Raw genomic sequence first — 20,215 nt, 5'->3', positions numbered from 1 at the left:
ACCACAGCCCCTATGTCAACTACCTGATAAAGGAGTGGAAAGGGTCCAATGTGAATCCATTTGAGCGGGGATGGCACAGGACAGATGGACGTTGCTGATCAAAACAGTCAGATCAGACTGCAGCATCTTCAGCGCTCCTTGATATTATCTGCTGTAATTTCAAAGAAAGACTGTAACATGCGAAGATGCACTTGTCGGAAATATGGTCTCACTTGCAATGTTGTGTGCAGGGAATACCATGGTACAAGCTGTACCAATAAACAGTTACCAGATTTCTTGGGGGATGACAAACCTGTTGAGACTTTCGAGGTACATGTATATAATGACCCTGCAACGTCAAGCTGCAGCATTCACTGTGACATTTTTCCCACTGTTCATCACGCAATAATGTTCATGGATCACATAATCATGTGACGGAATGCGGAGTGGATATGAAGTTTCAGATTTATATTCAAATATTGGTATTTGGTGGTTATATTGAATTTCAGCAAATGAACTACAAGGGAGATAACTCATCGACTTCTTGTGAAACAACTGGTTTGGGGTAAATTCTGAGAGGACCTCATATAGGTCATCCTTGTTTCCAACAAGTACTTACAGGAATGAAAACGAAAATTGTTATAGCCCTTATTATCATGTTAATAAGTAGATTCAGACAATAACAATCAACATTGATATCTAAACTCGCCAAAACATGTCATTTAAGAGATAAATATTGATAGTTGGTGGTCATATTGGATTTATTCAAATGATTGAGTATTCTACATACATCCTTGTGTCTGTTTACCCCAATGTAGTAGTTCAAATCACTCAAATGTCATCAGAGACCAACAGTGTCTTGACATTCTATGTCTAGCCATCAAACTCTTGGCGGACATCTTGGAATGTTGGGCCACCAAGGGGCTCTGGTGACGGAATTTCTTATCTAAAAGTGTTAACTATACTTTAGTGAGTTAGTGTGCCAAGTTATATGCATATAAGTCCGAGCACACTGTTTTAGAGATAAACGATTCAACAGTGTAAACACACATTTAGGAAACTTGGCGGCCATCTTGAAATTGGTGGCCATCTTGAATTTTTGCAGATTTGTCAATACCGTATTTTCTTGTATATAATGCGCACTTTTGTTCGAAAAAACACAGCTGTGTAGAAGGGGGTGCACATTATACAGAAATTATGAGTTTGGATGGGTTTTTTTCCCCATGGAAAGACATTACCGTGAGCATGAAACACCGGAAATACCATGTCAACAAATCCATACTGAAGTACGCAAAATAATTATGTACTTACACTGTCTGGCTATAAAAAGTGTTCTTTGTATATCTGGACTTATGTTTGTAACTTACTTCATTAATTTTATTCAAAATTACTTATGATATTGTTTTTCTCGTTAAAAGTCATATTTGTTTTTGTTTGACAATTCTATGTCAACATGAAATTATCGCGATCACGTGATCACGTGCGCGTGAGCATTGACGGTGACTGGTCAGACATGTTCCATGTAAAAAATAATACCCGGGAATAGCAATCAGCTGCTTCGCTTTGGGTTATTATTATTTTAAATATGTTTAGTAAAGGCTGCATATAATTAAGAAAATAATGGAATATATTATTGCTGATAAATAAAATAGTTTCAGATACAATTGTTGCCGATCCTTGCATTAAAAATCCTATAAAGTTATATCATTGGGTGTGTCTTGACCGAATCACCGGTCGATTCCAAGAAAACGAGCGCACAGCTGATTGCTGTTTACGGCTTAGTTTACGAGAAAATACACAAGGTAATCATATTCCCTAGATATAAAACAATGCCTAGCAGAACAATAAATACTATTCAAACGGTAAATAAACATGTCTGGTGATTTTTTATCTCAAATTTCGAATTTGTACTGACGAAGTTTCTCAGCACCCGTTCGTTTGCCGGACCTCGCTGAAAGGGTACGGTGTAAAATTTTTCTGCGCAGAATATTCAAATTTCTTTTTTTCCAAAATATTGAACCCGCTAGAGGGGGGTGCGCATTATACATGGGTGCGCACTATACTCAAGAAAATACGGTAATCGAAAATAATCAAGTTGTGAATATCTTTTTAGAAACATAACATGGATATTTCGCAAGACAACACATGCTTTTTTTCATCCAAACATTAACCCTCATCTGACATATGCAAGATATAAAATGATAATTGGTGGCCATATTGGATTATGCAAATTAGACATATTTCCCAAACTGGGATTGCTTGGGACTTTTAGTATGTTGTTTTCGGGACCTTGTAGAAATGCATTATGGTAAAATAAATTCTGCTGCAATTTGTTCCAAGTTTAGTGAAAAAATGCCCTAGATTGCCTGGACTATAAACATATTCCGCTAACAATGTAACATAACAATATGAATATTTCATTTTTCATCTTTTCATTACATGTTTGTATTGGCATATATCATGTAGTTGTCCAATTTTTCATCACAAACGTTGATGATACTTAATTTTGTTTATCCGACATATTCGTTAATCCGACAAACTCATATGCAACCAACCATGTCAGATTAATTAATTCAGTTTACTAAAACTAACTCACCTGCCAAAAGATGGGATGGACTGTGTTGTGTTGACATTCTGGAAGGTCTGGTTGATTGGTGGAATACTTGTACTGAGTGGAACTTGACTACTACCAACACTTTCTTCTGTTTCCTGCTCCTTCTTTTTCTCTGTGCAATCATCTACCAGTGAGATGTGAGAGAGTGTAGGTGCTTGGGTCAATGTAGTCTTGCTGGTCATCACAACAGCTGCCGCCACTGCTGCTGCTGGTGATGAAGGTAACTCTTTCTCGATTGTTTCTGGTGAAATAACTTTCTTATGAATCTTCTCACTCTTCTTCACTTTCTCTTCACTGTTATCTTTTGACTCCTACCAGAGATCAAGTATAATAAGCACAAAAATAAAAAAATCATTATGACTAAAGCATTGTCATAAAATACTGGTAACCAAAAATACCTCACCTGGACATGAACCATACTTTCTTGATGACAGCGCACACCTAAGCATTAGGTGCAACCCCCGTCTTCAGAATGAAGTGTTACACATTCACTGTAGGTTAATGCCTTTGCGGTGGGGACAAAAACATTTAAACACATTATGACAACTGTATGTGTTGTTTCCTAAATTGAAACAATATGTTAACCCAGAAATCTGTATGCAAAAGAACTTTGTGTGAAAGCAACAAACAACCAACAAACAGTATACAATTAACAATTGTATTACAAAATTAACTAGGTTTACAAATCAACACAAATTACTGCACAGCAATTACAATGGCAGTACACAATAGAGTGGTAGTACAATATTCAATGACAGTTTTATCATCTGATGGCATTGGTCAGTATCCAATACCAACAAGTATTTGTCACAAAGTGATGAAATGTCCCCCGCCTGTATATATACCATAGTACCAAATATGAAGACAATCCAGCGATTAGTTCTTGAGATATTGTGTCAACACCGTTTTCCAACTCCAAAAGCAGATTTGCCTGCTGTGACCTTGAAAATGGGGTCAAGGTCACCAAAACTGACTGGTGTCTGCGGTGTCTGTATATACACCATAGTTCCAAATATGAAGACAATCCAGCAATTCGTTCTTGAGATATCGTGTCAACACCGTTTTCCAACCCCAAAAGCAGATTTGCCTGCTGTGACCTTGAAAATGGGGTCAAGGTCACCATAACCGTCTAGTGTCTGCAGTGTCTGTATATACACCATAGTTCCAAATATGAAGACAATCCAGCGATTAGTTCTTGAGATATCGCGGCAACACCGTTTTCCAACTCCAAAAGCAGATTTGCCTGCTGTGACTTTGAAAATGGGTTCAAGGTCACCAAAACCGACTGGTGTCTGCGGTGCCTGTATATACACCATAGTTCCAAATATGAAGACAATCCAGCGATTAGTTCTTGAGATATCACGGCAACACCGTTTTCCAACCCCAAAAGCAGATTTGCCTGCTGTGACCTTGAAAATGGGGTCAAGGTCACCCAAACCAACTGGTGTCTGTGGTGTCTGTATATACACCATAGTTCCAAATATGAAGACAATCCAGCGTTTAGTTCTTGAGATACTGCGGCAACAAACAAGTGGGACGTACGGACAGACGTACGGACGGTCGTGAATACTATATCCCCCCGCTCCGCACTTTCACGCGGCGGGGGACAACAAGAGTTTGCCACTAATGTGGCTATATCCCCCACCCCTGTTGCAGAATTTATGACAAAAATTAAATCTAAACAAACCCTAACCTTGTCATGGAAATTGTAAAAAAAAAAGAAGAGTTTGGAACCTAAGTCCATCTTACTGCCATGAAAGCGTAAAATATAAAAATTTCTAAAATTTCTAAATAGCAAAAGGCAACAGTTCAGCATGTACCTGACAAACCTGCAAAGTTTCATGAAAAAATATTGAATGGTTTATAAGTTATGCTCCGGAAACGAACCCTACCCTCACAGAACCTAAGTCCATCTTGTTGCCATGGAAACGTAAAAAAATATAAATTTCTAAAATTTCTAAATAGTAAATGGCACCAGTTCAGCATGTACTTGACAGACCTGCAAAGTTTCATGAAAAAATATTGAACGGTTTCTGAGTTATGCTCCGGAAACGTGACAGACGGACGGACCAAGACAATTTCTATATCCCAGCCAACTTTGCTGGGCGGGGGATAAAAAAATTCAGTGGTGTTTTGCAAAAGTCAGTGAATATTATATATATTCACCCAGTGGTGACAGTTGTCAAGCTTCCAAGTTGGGCTAGGAAGGGAATACGTAAACACCCTCTTGTCCCCTTATATAATCTAAAGGGGTATTCACAAGGTACATCTAGTTGAAACAACTTGTATGCAATTAGTTGTACGAATTGAAGTTGTATTCAACTCGGCATTCATATGGCGGCAAGATGCATACAACTTAGATCTCGCAAGATCTCTGACCAAAAGCTTGTGAATTGCTACATTGCCCCTGGAATCCTGGCCGCCGAGTTAATTTTCAGATTCATAATTCTGAAAAATCAACGCTGTATGAGAATTGCAGTCTCGCGGTACTGGGCCAAACTCTGACTTTTCAATTTAACGGAGTTGTATATTATTAAATAGTTAACCCAAAGGTGGAAAATAAAAGACTGGCTTGAAAAGCAAAAAGTGCCAAATGTTGTCCAAGTTTCTGTTTTGCTAACACAAAAGCCTCTAAAATATGTAGCCACATTTGATCGTACATAGATACAGTACAGTGCAATGAATTGTTTTATTTGAAAGCTTTATGTAAACTGTGAGCGAACAAAATACAATCTTATATCCGAACAACATCATGACAGATATATTAAAATTGTACGATTTGTATAACGTGACACATTCACTACGAAAACATACTTTAATTGTTTTATGTGGTGAAAAATAGTTTCAGCTATGACATCAAAACAAGAGGGAGAGGTCTACATGTACAAAGACAAAAAGGGCCATAACTCTGCAATGCTTAACTGTAAGCCATTGTAACTCAGTATCTGACATGTCTGTGGTGAGCATATGCTATGGCTCAGGACAATACATTCTGATATATTTTTATTTATGTGTACCTACAAAGTTCACACACAGCTATCGATTTTGATAACCACATCGGTTCCTTTTCTGGGATATTGAACTATTGTCATCCAAAATGACCTGAAGAAATATATTTCAGATTTTGTGATAATATAGAAGAATGACCTATAATGATCCTGAAAGTATCCTTTGGCCAGTTGAAACCAGGTACTTTTAGGTTTCATCCCATTTTATAAGAAACACTGAAATCGGTACCACAAAAAAGTAACAGTTTATTACCCCGAATAGTCATTCATAGTATAGAAAATTTTGATTGAAAGAAGAGAATGTTGGGCTACCAATACAACAGCTCCGGAACCTCACACCCCACCAACCAACGCACACCCAAACCCCAACATACCATGACCAGCCTCCACCCATGAATCTCAAATGGTCGGCCCCTATTTATTAACATGCATCTGATGCAATCTTTAGACATTAATGTTCCGCCAATCAAACGATAAAATCCAAATGTAAAACAAACAGTTTTGTCTACACATGTGTATACATTAATAAAAATATTATGTGACAAATTTCCTTCATATATACATTTACTTTTAATTTAAGAAATGAAGTGGCTATTTGTTTAACCTTTTTATATAACTTTGCCATAATGAATATTTCACGATTCTCCAAGGGAAATATGTATATGCTGCAGTGTGTTACATTCACAAAGCATCTTCCAGGAAGAATAACACGATGAATGTCAATTTCTATGTTCAAACAAACAGCTGATTATAAAGAGTTTCATAAGTTCTGTAGCATTTTAGAAAATATTTGTAACAGTTCTATATTCATGTATCCATTTTGCAGCAGTGCGTTATTTAACTGGGTGAAAAGATATTCAAGAGATATTTAAATTATAATTCAAGATTTAAACAGTAAACTACTTCATGAAATGAATGTGTTGTGTACTAATTCATCCGCACTTCAAAGAAAATAACAAATATGTACAATGAAGTTGATATTGATATCACTAATATGACATCACTTCCGGTAACCTGCCTTTATAAAATACGATAGCAGTGAGTGGAATGTTTAGAGTAGGTTTTACCTTATGCAGGGATCGCATATACACATAAATGAGTCATCTGAAATCAACACGTTCTATTTCTTTTTATGTTTGTGTTATAGCCTTGATACTACATGGAAAGACATAGAGGTTATCACACGAGTGTGTTTGGGGATGGTAAATATCCTGCATTAGGAATAAACATTGTATTTTGCGAGCCTTGGCGAGCTAAATACATAGTGTTTATTCCTAATACAGGATATTTACCATCCCCAAACACACAAGCGTGATAACCTCTTCATCATATAATGTCATTCTTTAATTCTGTGCTTGAAAATCGCTTTCCCTCTCTAACAAACATTACCTAAACATTGTGAGTTTTCCTGGAATGCGCTTAATAATATTTATCACGTCACAGGGTAAGTAATGAGTCAGTCTGACAGTGACAGTAGCCAATATAGTTCCAACTGAAATCTGTTTCTTATACAGTGGCGAAGGAATATATACGCAAAACAACAATTGTTTTACTTGCATTTCGCGGCAATCCACCGGTCTGTCCGCTAGAGTAAATGCCCATTGTCAAAGGGAAGCTACTCTAACCCTAGTCTATGAGACATCACGGCCACGTTCAGACGTTGTTGACAGTCGGCCTGTCCTGTCATAACGTTAAGAAGTGCAATCAGATGTACACACAGCGACAAAACGAAACAAGGTAACAATTCAAACATATTTCGGCCAAATCCAACTATTTCAATTTGTGGAAAAGGTTTCAAGCCGCAGAGGTCTACAACTACAAGCACAGATATGGCTACTGATCCTGCATGGATAGGCCTAGTGCCCTCGCAAAATTGTTTCGAATTTTATATCTCCAAAGTTGCCAAAACTTATAACATGCCTTAGCTACGTCACAGTTAGACACTGATTTTAAGTATATTAGACTGTTCTTTTGATAATGATAGCAATTATCCCTGTAGTTTATCCAGATTCCCAATGGTTAATTCTGACTCGATTACCGAATGACAAGGGCGACGCCATGTTTGTTTATAAACACTGAAAGTAGTCCCTACTTGACCTTTGATATTTGCATCTCTATCTGCATATGACCCCAACAGATATCGTTTTTATCCGTTGGCTTTATCCTGCCGAGAAACCTACCCATTTTATGATAAAGACCAATACCTTCGTCAGTGTGCGTGATCTTGCTTCAACCATGGCATCACGTTGAACAATTTCTGTTGACTTTTCCAAACCGATACCTCATGATTAATTCCTCAATCCTTGAAACGATTATCGACCCATGCATATTCACAAGAATCTGAGGTAATGTATGCAACATATTGATGACAGAATCTCTGGGAATAGTTGAAAATATTATTATGTTACGAAAACCTTGAAGTTTGCTTTGTTTACATTTTCAAACGAGAAGGCCCACCGGTGGGTTTCAGAGCACAGGGTTTGGTTTCACACTTGAATATTTCAGTTGATATAATTTTACCGTTTGTATGACAATGTGTCACTTGATTGTTAATGGAATGGTGAATTCAGGGATTTTTGTATCGTAGTTGAGTGTGGAATAGATGTGATATGACAGGCATCCCGACTGATGCAAAAAGAATCATGATTTTATAAAAACTATCCAACATTTTAGATTTTATGTTTCGTAAATGAATATAGGGTTATTTGAGTCTTTTAGGACTGATCATAGGCATTTGGACAAAGACCAGAACCCCGACCAGAATAATGTAGCTATACATTATTTGAATAAATAATTACATTGAGAATTGGGAATTGGTAATTGGTAAAATGCGAAAATGGCAATATATTTGTTGTACACTATTTTCCGACATCGTTTTTTTGTACATATGCTTTGCTGAAAATAGTTGTTAATGGTATCACACAATGGATACTTTCCCACACAATCCAAACCTGTTTCATGTATTTGTGTGTCTGATGTATTTTAAGTTTTAGAAACGTCTTATGGACCTAATCTCATTTTGGTCTACACTAGGGCTACAGTTTTTGTTTACAACTTGATATCACAATATCACATGATTTTCATACACGTTTTGATTGCCTGTGTTCATACAACTTGTCACATGAAAATAGAGCATATCCTATTTCGTACAACTCACATCAAATAAGTTGCATATGTCAAAAGTTGGACCGACTTGCCTGTTCACACGATGCAATGTGTTACATGCAACAAACTGTATACAACTAGTTGTACCGTGTGAATACCCCTTTACCAGATATCGGAAAGATCAACGTTTCTCTAACATACTGGTTCCGATGTGATGAAATTGCGTGAGAGATACGTCAACACGCTCTTGTCCCCTTATATAGTCTAACCAGATACTGGAAAGTTCCACTTGTTTCTATAACATATCATCACCGTTCGTGGTATACTGGACGAGAAGTTTACACACCCCACTAATATCTAAATATAGTAACTTCCTGACGACTGATCAATGTCCAAACACAATGCAATGAGCCTCTACCAAATCTGAACAGAAACAATGTAACACAGTTACAATGACTGTTTAACAACAAAACACATTGCAACATAACATAACATAACATAACATAACATAACATAACATAACATAACATAACATAACATAACATAACAGATACGTAACTACTGGTATCACAAGTGCAGGAACTAACTTTGTATGTGACGTAGTTGTAGCGCACATGTCCATGTAATGTCATGTCAAGTGATGTAGATAAATACTATTGAAGTCAGAAGGAGTTCACTGAGTTTTCATGGTAGCAGAGCGTCGATGGAGAGAGTGTCAGCAGATAAGCTTGTGGAATATTAGCAACTGCGTGAGTAAACAAACAAGAAAAATGGTCTTATTGGGTAATTACAGAGTGCCACCTGTATTTATCACCAGGGTTGAAGAAGTCAGAGTGTGGCAGACAGTGACAGACTTGCCTGAAGATAAACAAGGGTCAGCCATAGTGTTATCATTACCAGAAAATGAGGGTGTTATTTTGATCTGTTACAAGGTATTCAATGAACTGGGTGTTGGTGTCAACACACTGTCAACTTTTATGGATGGTATTTTCATGAAAGATGAACTTTCAGAAGCATATGATGTTTACACAGAGTTTGTCACGTACAAGAGATCGAGAGATCAGTCTTTGGACTTATATGCCACTGAATTTGAAAAGTTATACAGTAAAACAAAGAAATGTAACATGACCCTTCCAGAATCAGTGCTTGCTTTCAAGTTACTTGAAAATGCTTGTCTTAAGTATAAGGGACAAACAGTTTGTTCTCACTGGTGTCAACTACAAAAATCACACAACATTGTTTAAACAAACAGCCATGTCCCTGAAGAAATTCTTTGTCAAGCAAGCAATGCTGTCATCTGAGGGGATGGGTAGTATTCTGATAAAGACACAACCAGTACATGTAGAAACCAACATGACCAATGCGCTAGCAGATCACAGGCAAGATATAATCACGGACGCAGATTCTGACAACCAGCGAGTATGAAATCCAATTACACATGCTGGACGTCCTCTTCCATGCAAGTTTTGTGAGTCTGTTTATCACTTCATCAAAAGACTACCTGGACTCATATGGAATATGGAAAAGAGAAAGTTTCAAGACAAACAAGAAGAATTTGTGTTGTTTACTGGCCATAAAGGTGAGGAGGTACAAGACCTAGTTAATGAATGTTTAAACTCTGCAGTTCTACAGTGGCAGGTGAAGCTTGGATGAACTGCTATAAAGATACAGTTGATAACAAAGTAAGACAAGTGAAACAAAAGTGACTCTATCTTCAAGTTTCGTGGTGGAAGATTTCTCAAATCTATTGACAAAGTAACTTTTCCGGGTGAAATAGCAAGCGTCAACTGTACAATAACAACTGATGTGTTACAAAGTGATATTCCTCTTCTACCTGGATAACAAGCTATGAAAGTGGATAAGGTGGTCTTGTCTTCGAAAATGATCAGGCTTTTATTTTTGGAAAGGAAATCAATCTACAGTGTACTTCTTTAGGACACTATTGCATCCCAATATTACATTCCATGATGCCAGTGAATCAAACCTTTGAAGTTTTGTATTCCCACAGAAAGCAGTCAAAGCAAGAGAAAAAGAAAAAGATTCGAAATTTCATAGACAGTTTGCGAACCCATCAAGTAGATGACTCTTGATGCTGCTGGAGGATGCTGGGATCAAGGATGATACTTATCAGGCATTCGTTGATCAGGTAGCAAAGGAATGTGATTTTTGTCTGAAATTCAAGAAGACACTGACTAGACCTGTCATTTCTCTCCCTCCTGCTGCAGAATTTGTGACAATGAATATGAAAGTTTGGAAGACTGGTGTTTACTTCCTCCACCTCATAGACATGGCCACAAGATTTAGTCTGGCTGCTGTCATAGGGAAGAAAACTCCAGGGGTCGTCATCGATCAAAATTTGAAATTATTTGTGGAGGGGATCAGGCACACCCAATAATTTTTGAGATGACAATTGTGGAGAATTCGCTAATGAAGAATATAAGGACATGGCAGAAAACCTTAATGTGGAAGTAATGAATACAGTTGGCTTTAGCCCTTGGCAAATTAGGCTCTGTGAAAGGAACCATGCTTGGGCTGATGACTGTGTCTCAAAACATATGAACCACAACCCTCGACTTGATCTAGAAACTGTGCTGGTGTGGGTGATTGATGCGAAGAACTCGTTACAGATGGTGCATGGATGGAGTTCTTATCAGCTCGTATTTGGATCTCACCCAAACCTCCCATCAACCCTTGTTAAAAGGCCACCTGCTTTGGAAGGTACCACCGCAAGTGAAATGTTTGCAAAACACATCTATCACTACATGCGGGAAGGAAAGCCTTCATTGAAGCTGAATCATCTGAAAGAATCAGGTGTGCATTACGACATGAAGTTAGATTGTTTCTATCAAACTGTTGATAGGGTTTACTCCATGAGGGACAAGAAGTGGGAAGGTCCAGGAAAGTACATATGTTAGGGTCTCCAGGTGTCACCTGTTTAAAAATTGGTGAAAAATCTGAACATTTAAATGACCAAGACAATAGTGTTGACAAAGATATCACTGGTTCCACAGATGTATTTCCACTTCCCACCGAAATGACCAAGAGTACTCTGGACTAGTTCAGGAAATGTTGAAAGTGACATGTTTTCAGAGGATGAACAGAGTCCATCAAGACAAAATAGCCCATCTGAGGTAGATGCATCTGTTGTTGACTATAGGCACATCACGTCGAGTAGCATGCAGTCTGATAATTTCTTTAAAATGTGAAAAAAAATAAAATCGTTTGATTAAAATCTTTGGTTCTTTGATAAACAGTGATTCAGTACCCCCCTAAAATTGGTACCCAAAATACCAGGTGATTTTGTACCCATGAAAATAAAACAATAGACCTATATAAATATATTTATTTTAACATGCATATTGCAAACAACAGTAAATGAGTAGAACATATAAAACATTTAATCAATTCTGTAATATGAATATGACTCACTGTGATCCTCAATTCAGGCCAGTCCAACTGGCAAACTCACATTTTACACACTGACTGCTACATACACTCGAGCAGATATATACAGAAGCCTTATCTTTCATGCTTTTGAAGTGTATTTCCTTTTTTGGGGAGGAAGTATGGTAAAGTAATTTGCAGTGAATCTTTAAATTATATAATTGTGCTCCACAACATTACTGACAACAAATTCATCAATATGACCTTCAAGATCTGCGTATTTTCCTCATTTTGAGCGCTCTTTTGAACTGAAACTTGATACCATATGTTACAGTATCATATCCCTTTTTAAGTTATTGCTACCGGTTTGACCTGAAAAGATTGTTCCAAGTAAGATTTTATCGAATTATTGCCATGTAAGAATGGTTTGAGATTATTACATAACAAACCCTTTCTATGTACAGAGTGTGTTTTGAACAAGAATTGAAGTTTTTTTCATTAAATTGTATATTTATATATTTGTCCTATCTCACACTATGCATTTCTTCCTTCTTCTTTCAATCCTGGTGTGGAAATGTCTCAGAACAAAGTTTCCAGCTTCCGAAACAGTTACACCCAACTACACCCATTCATCACTATGGTCACCACACAAACAAAGCGACATGCACCATTGCATTCCCATGCAATTGCACCCCAAGCGACCTGATCACCTGGTATGTTCTGCTCACTCATTCTCTTTCTTGAGAATACAGGCTGGCCATGGTGTATCTGTTATGTGGGGATGGTTGAGTTGACATAGAATGTGTGAGATAGAATAAATATATACATATATAATTTATTGTCAAATTTTCTAATGTTTAAACTTATCCTATCTCACTTCAATTTATTCTTACGGTTGTGTAGCCGGGTGGTGGTGCTAACTCTGAATGAGTTATAGCCACATAAGTACCACCCACTTATAACCCCCCTTAGATTCATTCTATACATATATACATACATGTTCATCTATTATCACCATCACTTCATTCTGTGTTCATTATATGTTCATTATATGTTGTCCTTGTCTGCAGTTGAATGTCAGCCAGCTAACACCAACCTGATACCCTTTTTGCAGCCTCTGTAATTTCTCCAGCTTCACCTGGACTTCCCCCTATCTATTTTTAGATATGTCCACCACTTTATGTGACTGAAGCATCTTGACTTCCTTTAATACCTGTCAGATGCTACCTTTCTTTTGATTGGCCCTTTGGTCCACTTCTTTAACTTCCTTTCTCACCTGCCCTCCTCATGCATTCTGCATGAACTCTTTATGGAGGGAGGACTCTTGTTTACAGGTGAGAAACATTTCAATATTCTTATCTCTTTCCATCCTGCTTTGGAAACAAATATATTCATAGAAAGGGTATCACAGCTTATCATTAAAGTAAAATATATTTAATTGCATTATTATTTAATTTGTTATATCTAAATGTTTGCCAGCTCACACATTTTGTGTTACATTAATTGAGCACATGGTCTTCAACCATGTGCTCCCCAACATATCCCTATGAATTAATCTGTTTCCTTTTGGCTTAAATTAAATTATAACATATTCTGCATGAACTCTTTATGGAGGGAGGACTCTTGTTTACAGCTTCCCTCCCACCATCTACTCCAAAAGAATAAATATCATCATCATCTTCAAGAACTGCCTCCTGTTTTGACTAGCAGCCCAGTGGCTTGACACATGACACCACGCCCGGCTACAGTTGGATGGAGAGGTGCAGATACCATTGCGTGTTTGAGATTACAACCGTGAGATGTACATGAGGAAGCTGGTATTAAACTATGCTTCAATGACAAAATTGTTCAATGTTGTAAAGACAAGAACTTGTGAATGGGTGATCACTCCTATAAGTGAAATAAACCACTTTGCATAACTAGAACAAAACTATTTTGATAGTGGGTGTCTTCACACAGGACGTTGCTCCATAATATGAACAACAGCGTAACATTGAACTTGGGAAACAGGGCAGAATGCAAAGTCTTCCCGATCCTCTGGATTCAAAATCGAGGCAAGTGAAGTGATAGTGAATAGTTGATCTGGTTGTCCCAGCAAAAGACTTTCTCAAGACATTGCCTTTCAAAATGGACTGTCAACATCATGAGCATTAATTTCACTGATGTGAGCTGTCATTGCTAGTGCTAGTAGAAACACTGTGATAATATGACATGTTCCAAATCCTTTTCTTTCGAAGGTTCATAGTCCTCTGACTGATCAGCCAGTTTGTAAGACCGAATGAGAGCTTGCAATTCAGTTACTGTGGAAATATTTGAACCCGAACTATTCCAATGACTGAATTAATGGCTGCTAGATAAGTAAGTTTGCTTCAGTCTCCTTGTCGTGCGTAAATGGTGTAGATATTCAGCAATTTGTTGAGGGGAGGCAGTGGTCAGGCTTGTAATATATCTGGCACTACAATATCCTTTTAAGACTTTCCACTTATTATCATATAAAGATTTAGTGGAAATACGATGTGCCTCGGTAATAGTTTTCGCCACCCTCTTGAATAGTATAGGTAATGATGGTTCTGCCGCAACTCCATTGGGGCTGGATTTATATACCTATACCACAACTACAGGTGTCATCTTTTATGCCAAAATGATTATGCGATTCAACGATAGTCATGAGATTAAGTTAAATTGACTCTAGCTCACCACCACCTGGAGTCAATCAATGCTTCTATGATATAGATTTCTCTATTATTTTACAAGTAGGCCAGATTATATACTCTTCTTGGTAATTGATGATCGTATTTGTTTGGTTTACTGATATATATACCTTGCGTTAATTCTCTCAATTTGATAATTTTGTCTATGAACATAAATGTTTTGTGTTCTTCATTTGTTGGTTTGACATTAATTATTATATAAGTTTGTCCATGAACATAAATGTTGTAATTCTCCATTATTATATGTTTATGTAAGCATTTGTCTAAATGTGATCTTATGATAGTAAGCAATCTATTTTTAATCTCCAACCAGTTCTTTGGTTTTGGCACGGAATAATTGATGCGCTTGTTGTCTCCCCTGTTCTATGAACTTTTTTTTCTCGTCTTCGCTAATACCACTGGTCTTATGAGATTTTGATCGAATATCCTGCTTCATTACGTTGTATTTGGTGAGTTCCGACAGCACTAAACGAAACTCATCCTCGGATATCTTACAATCAGTCATTGCTGTCGAAATTTGATCCTTAATGCTGTTCAACTTTGCTTCGGCGAGTATCCGAATCTTATCGTGTTTTAATGCTCTCTTTTGCAACCTACGAGAAATGAATTTTATCGCTATTCCTGCCAGTCCTGAGACTCCGGCCGCTATTTCCATGCCAAGAACGATAGGCGCGGCGATTATAGTTGATAATAAACCAACACCTGCTACACCGAGTCCCATGCCAGCTATTACAAGCGCGGTGTCAACTCCGTCCAGAGCATTCACGGCTCTGCGATACTTTTTATACAATCCAAGTCTCAACTCCCTCTCCTTCTCTTTTAGATGTTTTATATCGCTTATTTGATGTAATCGAAATCCATCAACAATATCCATCTTTTCAAATACTTCATCGAGCGCCGGATATAAACTCATAGTGTATATTACGATCATATAATAGTCTTTAATTGATCTTGCTTAAATGTTTTGAGAGTATACATCAACCTTATCAAATGAATATTATACGGCAAGAATATCTTAGTATGAGAAATGCTGTCACTTTTAATAATTTGAACCCCCTCGAGGGTTGCAACGGGAAAAGCTCCAATATGAATACTACTGCAATGTTGACACTCGTGGTTTTTTTGCCATTTAATTGATAGTCCTGGTAATATTTCGAAGGCATTTTCCGGTGCATCTGCGAACAAGACTTCAATACTAAGCGTAGAAATATTAGGTATTGCACTCAAGTTAACTTTAATATCATTGAATTCAGTAACCAAATTTAAACTAACATTATTTTACGGCCAGACGACTAAATAACATATGACCTAGGTCTTCTGGCAGGGGAGAGACTAACACACTTTTTCGTTTTGATGGGATATAAGCCTAACTAAATCCGGCAATGTAACTACATTCGCTGTTTTATTGTGTGGTATTACTCTGCGTGCAAATCCAAGTGCAACTGCTAAGTTCTCGTAAATCTGTACATCCTTTTCTGTGCTTAAATTCACTGTCCCATCTGACTCATTTTGTGTGAGACTAATTCCATTAGGCTTAAAAATTTCATCATTGAGTGAGCATATACTGTAATACCCATCAGGTATAATAATGTTGTTTTTTTCCACCTAATATATACATCTCATTATTTCTTTTAACAGTATTTATATTGGTCCACCGCGGGTAATATGTTACATCGCATAGAGCGACTTCGAGTTGTCCATCCAAGTTATCGATAGTATGAAGCAGTTCAATAGACTGACCATTTGTTATTCCAGGGAGTGTAACATACATATTAAATATACAATGATACTATATCATAACTTAAATATGGAATCGAGATACATTACTAATCAATCGATTATAGTAACTCCCTCTGGTTATGATTTTATCGTTAAATTCCCTGATATCTTTGAAAAGTACAGGTTCACGGCAACTAGTGATAAAATGGTGCACGATTGGTTTCACAATCCGATGCAATTTTGGCAGAATCAGTTAAACTTTGCCGTATGGTGTGCCACAACGGGATGTGGCGTCTCTCTTTATTCCCCAGGATTTGAACTAAATAAGTCTGTTTTGTCATTTCACGTGTACTATCAGATTAAACGTATACTTAAAGAAATTAGTGCTCCATTACCGCAGGATCGAGCATGGAATTCATCAAATAATCCATACAATAGGTGGGAATTCGAACGTATTTGTCAGGAATTTAATATTTCTACGAGTAAAGATTGGCGTCTGAGTGGAGTTAACCATGGTCTAGGTATTCCGTACAGCGCACAAAAAACTGTTAAAAAAGTCAGCGATGATTTATCTAAAGAAGTTAACATTTAATGCGTTTAAGTTGTTGCATACCAGCAAACTTTACATAAGAATGTATGATTATTTTCTAAAAACCCATCTTTGGTATAAAGACTGGGAACTTTCGAGTAACAATTGGAGAGGGGATATTATGAGTTTTAAGAGTGGTTTAATTTATATTGTTACAAAATTTATACAACTGACCGATACCTCAAACGCTTGGAATGAATTTCTTAATGATAAAACGGAAAATAATTTTACTAACCCAGGATTTGTAAGAGTTAATGAATCGATAAGAACTTATGTATGGGCAATTCTCGATGCACAATCGCAAACACGAACGTCCATTATTGGTACTGGGATGGCGCTCGATGCGCAAAAACAGTTTGTCGCAAACGTGAAGGACGCCATTAATTCACCAGTTGACATACCATCGTCTATAAAGCGTTATCAAGATGTATTACAGTACGCTCAATCCAAAGTAGACTACGTTTATGCGCCGGGACTATACATGTCTCCGAGTAATATGGAACTTAAGATCGGTCAAGTGATAGGTTATAATAATAAAATTGTTATTGCTACCAATCAACAATAACGAGGTATAAATTCAGATATTAACGTCGAATTAATAACGCAAACAAACACAGGCGAAACGGGAATAGTCAAGCCACAGTTATCTAGTATCGCTCCTACTGACGCACAAACACAAGTACCACCGCATATTGCGGCTAAAAATCAACAACATATAGATGAAAAAACAGCGCTTGTATTAGGTGGAGTCACGGCTGGTTTACTCATGATTTGGTTAGCGAACTGATTTGGTTAAATAGTTCTTAGCGGATACGTACAACAGCCCTGCGATTGCTACGATCAGTGCCCACAAGTTTTGACTAAGCCAAGTGGCGGTCTTAACTAATAAATTCAATAGCCAGGAAACAACAGTCCCTATTATACCGGGAAGTGCAGCCACGGCTTTTTCAGCGAGCTGAACCTAATGCTTTTAAATGCTTTTTTATCCACTCTTTTATACCATCCCTATCAGTAGGCGGTGATCTGCCACTACCACCTGTACCGCCACCGGTTAACGCGTGAGTCAAAGTCGATATAATAAATCCCAACGCAGTTAAAATACTGGCAATTATTATTCCCTGTTCTCTGAACAATGTTTTAATTTTATTGGCCAGTGTAGTGTCATCGTTGAGGACTTGATCGATAGTTTCTCGAATTCGAATTGTGAATGAAGTGCCTTTCTATTACTGGAAGCAGCCTCGAGGCGGGCCGATCTTTTGTCTTCTAAGTTACGCAATCTTTCTGCTACGCGACGTCTACTGAACTCATCGCCCGCCTGTTCAAGTTTTGATTTCTCATAAGCTATATGCTTGTCGATTTCGGATAGCTTGGCTATATTATTGATGAGTTCTCCCCGCATTGTTCGCATTGCCTTGTCAAGACCTCGTAATTCCCTGATACTGAACTCCGAGGATGGTACCTGTAATGTGGAATTATCGTAATAGGTATCCAAGATCTCTCCAAGTCCGTCCGAGGCCACCTTCGAGGAAGCTTCCAGGAAGCTTCCAAATCATCTATAGTACCTAGTTCAGTCCGAAGAACCTTAGTAGTCTTCGCGGAAAGTTTTGCTCCTCGTGAGTAGTCTACAAAACCTAATTCATCACCACCAATGTTGATGCCTTGTTTATTGACTATCGTAGACAAAGCTAGGGGCTTACGAGTACGATAATGCATAAGGTCAATATCCAGAGCGCCAAGCAGTCGCAATATTCCTTTACTATCTATCGTAAACTTTGAATAGTCACGAACAATAGGACTAACATCTTTAAAGGTATCGTAATAATCATTAACGGATAGTTTCAAAAGTTCATCATTGAGGGTTGATTATAAAAGTTCATCGTTAAGATTCATGAAGCTGGTTTCATCAGTACCCTCTTCGATTGTACTAGTATCAGTTATGTTATCTAGATTAATATCATCCATTTTTATATTAAACATATGGTTATATAATTTCATTTTAACTATGTCTTCGCAATACGGACGCAAGTTAAACCCAAAACATAGACTTCGAGATCCATTAGGGGTCAAAGCAATTCGTCAGTCTGTAACTATAACTAATAACCCTAGTACCATCGATCAGAATCAAACACTTCTGGTTCTATTTCCTAATCTCGGCGCACACGATGTATTAGTTCCGGGAACTGTCCGACTAGCATTTACAATTAGTTTGACTTCTACCGACGTTAACAGGGAGCCCGTTCAGAACATAGGTCGTGCTATCGTTAAGAAAATCGCGATTAAAATTAGCGGTAATGAGCTTTTGAGTATCAACGATAGCGATGTATACTATTGTTACATGGATCTCTGGAGAACGGATAAAGAGCGGGAAAACAGTACCAAGGTATTTGTAATCGAAACATTGAGACTGCGTGTGGATGCTTATAGTGGTGATGGTACCGCCGTAAAAGATCAGGCCGTTGCCGACGCATTAGGTAACTGATTCTATATTCCCCTAGTCTTTAAATTACTAGATTCCCACATGCCCTTTTATCAAGCATCCCTAGGTGATAGGTTAGAATACAAACTCACTTTTAATGACTACGGCAGAGTAATCAAAACCGGTGGTGAAGATGCTAGCTATTCCATTGACAATATCTCGCTGGAGTACGATATGATAACAGATCCCGAATTAGCCAGACAAATTCGTAACCAGTATACAGGAAGTTTAGCCATTTTGTACAATCGCGTGCAGCGACATCGAAAAATCACGAGAGACAAAAAAGATACGATGTGGAACATCAATCTAAACGTCACCAAGAGGTCGTTAAAGGGTATTTTAATGTTGTTCGAAGACCCCTCCATTGCATTTAAAAAAAATACCGAGAAGTTCTACAATCCCAAGTTTACAAAAGTAGAATTGACTATCGAGGGCGTTCCTAATCAACTATATAGTCAAGGAATGCTAGCGTATCACCAGTGGGATCAGATTAAAAAACTTCCTTCTCTGTGAACCACGGATGATGACCAACTACACGGCAGTGGGAGGAGAATAGAAAATGCTAGCGAGGGTGTCACTATACAGATACCGAAGCTAGCGTATCACCAGTGGGATCAGATTAAAAAAAAC

The 20,215-nt window shown here is 37.7% G+C and overlaps 1 protein-coding gene across 2 annotated transcripts in view; it reads right to left on the bottom strand.

Annotated features, from left to right (window-relative positions):
- Positions 1-20,215, bottom strand: part of LOC139468152 (cyclin-dependent kinase-like 4) — a 493,691-nt gene that overhangs the window by 125,372 nt on the left and 348,104 nt on the right. For both annotated transcript variants that reach the window (XM_071249926.1, XM_071249927.1), the window contains exon 8: positions 2,576-2,904. In XM_071249926.1, the coding sequence (XP_071106027.1) occupies positions 2,576-2,904 (329 nt within the window). The remainder of the gene's footprint in view (positions 1-2,575; positions 2,905-20,215) is intronic.

The sequence above is a fragment of the Haliotis cracherodii genome, unplaced genomic scaffold (genome assembly GCF_022045235.1).
Source record: "Haliotis cracherodii isolate W230 unplaced genomic scaffold, xgHalCrac1.p SCAF_2, whole genome shotgun sequence".
Lineage (NCBI taxonomy): Eukaryota > Metazoa > Mollusca > Gastropoda > Lepetellida > Haliotidae > Haliotis > Haliotis cracherodii.
Note: the sequence above shows the minus strand (reverse complement) of the source record. Positions and strands in the feature narration are given on the sequence as shown.